This window comes from Phoca vitulina, unplaced genomic scaffold (genome assembly GCF_004348235.1).
Source record: "Phoca vitulina isolate PV1807 unplaced genomic scaffold, GSC_HSeal_1.0 scaffold22, whole genome shotgun sequence".
Lineage (NCBI taxonomy): Eukaryota > Metazoa > Chordata > Mammalia > Carnivora > Phocidae > Phoca > Phoca vitulina.
Window position 1 is genome coordinate 37,997,321 of NW_022589725.1, and position 6,476 is coordinate 38,003,796.

The following is a 6,476-nucleotide window of genomic DNA, read 5'->3' on the forward strand; positions in this document are numbered from 1 at the left end:
CCCTGCTTGTGTTCCCTCTCTCGCTGTCTCTCTCTGTCAAATAAATAAATAAGTAATCTTTTAAAAAAAATAAATAAATCAAATTTATCTATCTTTTCCTGTATGGTTATGCTTTTTGTGTCTTAAAAAGTATCACCTACCCTAAGTTCATGAAAACATTCTACGATTTTTTTAGATCTCTGATAATTTCCATGTATGATGTGCAATGGGCATCTAGGTTCATTTTTTTCCCAAATGGATGAGCAACAGACTTAGACTATTTAAAAGACGTTTTCCCCCATTTAACTCTATTGGCATCTTTGTAACAAACCAAGTGACTGTACATGAGAGTCCTTTTCTATGTGTCTATACTTGGCCAATACAACTCTGTGTTAATTACTGCAGCTGTATTATACTAAGCCTCGGTATCTTACAGTATCAGTTCTCCAGCTTTGTTATTTTTCCTCATTATTGCGTTGGCCATTCATCAACTTCCACCAAAACCATTAGCTGAGATTTTGACTGAGAATGCACTGAATCTATAGTTCAATATGCACAGAACTCACATCAATACCGAGTTTTGCAATCCATGAAAATCATACATCTTTCCACTTATTTAATTTCTTGTAGAAATGTTTTGTATTTTCAGCGTAGAGGTCTTGAACAACTTTTAGGTATTTCAAGATTTACTCCAAAGAATTTTTTGGTTACATAAATGGGTTTTCTATTTTGTTTTTTACTAAGTATATATAATTACCACTGATCTTTCTGTATTAACCTTATAGTCAACAACCTTGATAATTCACTTATAATTTCTAATAGTTCAAATATTCCTCTGAAGTTCCTATGTACTCCCAACATTTCATCTACAAATAATGTTTTATTTTTCCAATCTCAATACCTTTTGTCTCCCTGTTGCACCAGCTAGAATCTTAATACAGTGCAAAATGGCAGTGATGGAAGTGAACAGCCTTGTCAGCTTTTCCTTCAGTGGGAAAACATTCAATATTTTATCATCACGATGATTGCTACAGATTTTGTAAATTTAAATTCAATTTAGTTAACATATAGTATATTTTTAGTTTCAGGACAGAATTCAGTCATTCATCAGTTGCATGTAACACCCCGTGCTCATTATATCAAGGGTCTTCCTTAATGCCTATCACCCAATTATCCCTTCTCCCTACCCACCTCCCCTCCAGCAACCCTGTTTGTTTCTTACAGTTAAGAGTCTCTTATGGTTTGCCTCCCTGTTTTTATCTTATTTTACTTTTCCTTCCCTTCCCCTATATTCATCTATTTTGTTTCTTAAATTCCACATGAGTGAAATCATACGGTATTTTTCTCTATTTTGCTTAGCATAATACCCTCTATTTCCATCCATGTCATTACAGATGGCAAGATTTCATTCTTTTTGATGGCTGAATAATATTCCATTGCATATATATACCATTATCTTTATCCATTCATCTGTTGATGGACATCTGGGCTCTTTCCACAGTTTGGCTATTATGGACATCGCTGCTGTAAACATTGGGGTGCACGTATCCGTTTGAATTACTATTTTTGTATCCTTTGGATAAATACCTAGTAGTGCAATTGCTGGGTCATAGGGTACCTCTATTTTTAACTTTTTGAGGAACCTCCATACTGTTTTCCAGAGTGGCTGCACCAGTTTGCATTCCCACCAACAGCATAGGAGGGTTCCCCTTTCTCTACATCCTCACCAACGTCTGCTGGTTCCTGATTTGTTAATTTTAGCCATTCTCACAAGTGTGAGATGGTATCTCATTGTGGTCATATGATTTTTCTCTATTCTGTAGATGTAGTGAATTACACTGGTTGATATACAAGGATTAAATGAACATTTTACTTGACCGTAATGTGTTTTAAGTGTATCACTGGACTCAATCTGCTAATATTTTTTTTTCCCAAAGGTAACCACTGCCCTCACTTACAATATGCAATATATTTTGCCTGTTGGGATTTACAGATAAATAGAATCACATGGTAAAAATGCTTTTGAGTCTAGTTTCTTTCACCCAACATTATGTTTGTGATTTGTCCACATTGTAGTGTGTAACTGTAGCTGGTTTACTTTCTTTCTGTATAGTATTCCAAAAGGCATCACAATATAGTCACTCATTACATCCTTATTGGACATGTGGGTTGCTTCCACTTCAGGGCTATCTCTACATGAGGATATAAACTCTTGCATATTCGTGTACATTCTTTCAGTGCCCATATATGTGAACCTTATTGAAACTGCTCAGCCAAAGGTCGTATTTAACATTTCAGGTACTACTAAACAATTTTCCAGGTGTATAATTTGCAGACTCATCTGCAGCATATGATAGTTCTCATTTTCTCCATCTTCTCCAATAGTTGGTATTGTGATCTTCTTCATTTCCAGCAGCTGTTTTTATTTATTTTTAAGATTTCTTTATTTTAGAGAGAGCATGGGCAGGGGAAGGGGCCGGAGGGGAGAGGGGCAAGGAGGGACGGAGGTAGAGAGAGAGAGAGAAAGAAGCAGACTCCCCACTGAGCAGGGAGCCTGCTGCTGGGCTTGATCTCAGGACCCTAGAATCATGACCTGAGCCAAAATCAAGAGTCAGACGCTTAACTGACTGGGTCACCCAGGCTCCCCAACAACTGGTTTTAAAAGTTCTATACTTCTATTGTCTAAGACAGTAGCCACCAGCTGCGTGTGGCTACCGGGCAACTGAAATGGGGCTGGAGCAACAGAGGAACCGAGATACTGACTTTTTAATTTTAACTAATTGAAATTTAAATTTAAAAGCTGATACTCTATTGACTAGTGTAAAACTTAATTTGGAACAACTTCAATATGCCAATCTACTTTTTCAACTCTAAGTTTTATGAAATTGAAATATAAAGGAAGTATTTCTGATGAAAATTTTGTATCCAAATTGGGGAAGGCAGTACATGTAAAATACACAATGCATTTGATTTTTTTTTAAAGTAAAATCTCCATTTTTTACACTGAAGGTATGTTGAAATAATATTTTGGATGTATAGGTTTAAAAAATATTGTTAAGATTAATTTCACCTGCTTTTCACCTTTTACATGTGGCTACCAGAAATTTAAAATTACATATGTGGCTTACGCAATATTTCCACTGGACAGTGCTGCTCCATGCTACAGATACATAAACAAGACAGAGGAAAATTCAAAAATATACAGCCTGCTAAAGTATGGATATACTGGCTGCAAAAATGGTACAGAATACTTGGTATATAAAACACAGTTTCACTGCTCTACTCCAACAATGAATCCCCCAATTTAAATATAGGTGCGCCCTCTAAAAGGGAAAACCTTAACTCTAAATTTAAAATAAAATGCATAATGACTACAGCACACAAGATTCTTTTAGTAACAAAAAATTAAACCAAGTCTTCTTGGCTAGTGATTTAAATCATACATAACCTGTAGCAAAAGGAAGTTGGGTCTTTTAAATTACATATTCTTAACAGGTAGGGGGAGGGGTAAAAGAGCCTGGTGCTGGTCACAGATTTTAGTTATTTTTTTAAGAATTAAACACACACACTAGTTAATATAATTATCTAATAAGCTAACCACAGCATAACAACATCTGCCCTTTGAGAGAGAATGTACGAGTAATAAAAGCAGAACGGAAGGGGATCCTTCCTGGATTGTTTAGCTGAAACCCCCAGAGCAAATCCTGCCACATCACAAGGCACTCCGTTTGTGCCCCTCTAGGGTGTTAGTTATTTGCATTTTCCTGCAGGGCAAATAAAAACACTTGGCCAACCTCCCACTTCTAGACAGCGGAGATGGGAGCGAAAGACAGTCTTGGCCTCACAGAGCTACTCAGGAAGGATGCGGAGATTCTGCGAAAGACGGGACCAGTGGGGCGCAGCTGGCCCCTGACACCAGCCACCCCGGTTGCTGGTTGACCTTACCACCTTCAGAAGAAAATAACCCCTAAGCCTGAGCAAAGCTCTCCACGTCCACCCCTGCTGCTCGACGGGTGGGCAAGGCTGGCGGGCCAGCTCCCAAAGCCGACTTACCCAGATCCAGAGCCTGGTCGCACCTGAGCAGCGCGGCCTCGGGCTGCTGCTGGCGCTGCAGACCCCGCGCCTGGCCCGCCAGCCTGCGCACACGGCACTCGGCCGGGAAGCACTTCTCCAGCAGGCCGCTCAGCACCACGTTGACTCGCCGAGCCTGCAGCCGGGCCGGCCCCGACTCCACGCAGCGCTTGCACACTGTCAGCCCGCACGGCAGGGTCACCGGCTTGTGGAGCAGCCGCTGGCAGCGCGGACAGCCCAGCAGGTCACGGGGCGCGACGGGCGCGGAGGCCGGCTGCTCCCCACGCGGCTCCTCGGGGGCGCGGCCCGGCCTCCCAGCCGGCAGCCGCCACTCGCGCCGGCCCAGGGCGCACGCGAGGCCGCCCGCCAGCTCCCCCAGCTCCTCGGGCCGCAGCGCTCCGAGCCCCGCGGCGCCGCGAAACGCGCCCAGGGCCTCGGGGAGCCGGCCCGCGCGGGCCAGCGCGTCCCCCAGCCGCAGGCACAGGCCGCGGTCGGGCTGCGCCAGCCCGGCCAGCATCGAGCGGAAGAGCTCCGCTGCCATCTCATACTCGCCGGCGCGGAAGGCCTCGTCGCCCTTCTCCAAGCGCTTGGCGAACGGCTCCCCGCAGTCGCAGCTGGGGCACTGGGGCGGCGGCGGCGGCGGCGGGACGGGTTCGGGGCTCATAGCCACGGGGCTGCGGCGCCGTAGGCCCGGACGGAAGAAGCCTAGGCGAGAGGATGCTCCGCTGCCTGGGGCCCGGCGGTGGAAGCGCGGCCGCCGCCTTCGCCGAGAGCCCCGCGCGTCTGGGGGCGGCCGCTCTGGGCCGCGGTTACCACTGGCGAGGGCGGGCGCAAGGCTGGGGCGGTGTCCCCCGCGCGGCGTGGGCGGCCGGTCCCGCAGGGTCACAAGCCCACCCGGGTAGAGGCGGGGACGGGGCGGGCACGGCGGGCACGGCCCGAGTCCCGGCGCTCGCGAAGCCCCCTCCTCCCCCCGCTCGCTTATGTAACCCAGGCGGCCTGTGAGAACGTGGCGACCCCCTCCCCACGTCCGCGTCTCCTGCAAACGCTCTCCCTCCTCGTCCCGGGGCGGCCGGGCGCGCGTGTGCGTGCGCGTTCGCCTACACGCGCTCTTCGCCGCGCGCTCTCTTCCCGCCGCCGCGGCCGCGCCCGGAACAGGTGTCCGTGCGGGCCCGGCGCCCAGGTCTCCTCCTCCGCGGCTCCAGCCTTTCCTCGGAGGCTTGGCCGCCCGCACAACCTGTGGCCGTGGTTAAAAAGGGAACCGAGGCAGCTACCAAGCACGTCGCGAATTTGATTTAGGAAATTGTCTTAGGTGACAGGAGAGCCTGAAGTGGGCACTGAACAGATCTCCAGGAAGCTTCCTAATGGAACTCTAAATTTTAGACTGAGACATTTTCGAATTGTGATTTAGAACAGTAGTTTTAACAGATAACGTAAAGAAATCCCATGCTAGGTGCTGGGAGGAGGAGGGATCTGAGTAATGGACAATATACTGCGCCCTTGATTTAGAAAAGCCGAAATAGAATTTTAAAAAATGTCTCCTAACGTGGAGTACTGCAGACAGAAGTTGCTGGAAGGAGGGAGTTAAAAGCTACATTGGTGTAGGAGCAAAGACTAAATGTTCCTTCTGTGCTCATTAACCAGTTTATAGAATTCTTCACTAGACATGGCCTATTGTTTCCCCATTGTTCCACCATTTTTTTAATTCTATGTATTTAAAAGCAATAAAATGCAATATGCCAAAATCCGTATGTTCATTATGTCAAGTAGAAATTTCTTTATTCTAAATTTGTGAGGCTTAACATTAAAGCTGATGACTAAGGCAATATAAAATACCCTAATCAAATCTGGCTTTGGGAAAGGGGAAATGCCTCCTCCTTAGGTAAGGAGAGAAAAATTAAACTAATTCACAAAGGGAAAAAAGAGACAACTTTGGCCAATCTCCTAGTCCTATAATCAATGCAGATCACATCCCACCACCTCCCATCCCTCCGCCAGCCCTTCCCATGAATGATTTCCACAGGTCACGGGGCGCAAAGGGCTCTCTATTTTGACTGATAACAGTTATAGTCAAAGTAGGTTTTGATGTGTTTCTCACTTCTGAATTATTCCAAACTCTCTTTTTAATCACTTTTGGGTTTTTTTATCTTTCTTTATAGTAACAATTCACTTACTTAAAGGTTGCTTATTCAACAAATTCACAACCAACAACCAGAAAGCTCAGAGGAAAAAGCTGAGTAGTTAAATTAGTGCTACAAAGACGAGACACTAAAGATGAACACGTCTTTCCATTTGCTTAGGTCGTCTTTGATTTTTCTCAGCGATGTTTTCTAGTTTTTAGTGTACAGGTCTTACACTTTTTTTCCACACTTATCCTTAAATTTTACATAATTTTTGTAATAGTGTAAATAGAATTGTTTTTAAATTTC

The 6,476-nt window shown here is 45.3% G+C and overlaps 1 protein-coding gene across 2 annotated transcripts in view; it reads right to left on the reverse strand.

Moving 5' to 3' along the window:
* The window catches only part of LONRF2 (LON peptidase N-terminal domain and ring finger 2), a 37,666-nt gene extending 32,512 nt beyond the window's left edge, over positions 1 to 5,154 (reverse strand). The window contains exon 1 of one of the 2 annotated variants that reach the window (XM_032419421.1): positions 4,033 to 5,154. In XM_032419421.1, the coding sequence (XP_032275312.1) occupies positions 4,033 to 4,714 (682 nt within the window). In that variant the 5' untranslated portion in view covers positions 4,715 to 5,154. The remainder of the gene's footprint in view (positions 1 to 4,032) is intronic. The other variant, XM_032419420.1, reaches the window with a different exon arrangement.
* Positions 5,155 to 6,476: the final 1,322 nt, after the last annotated feature.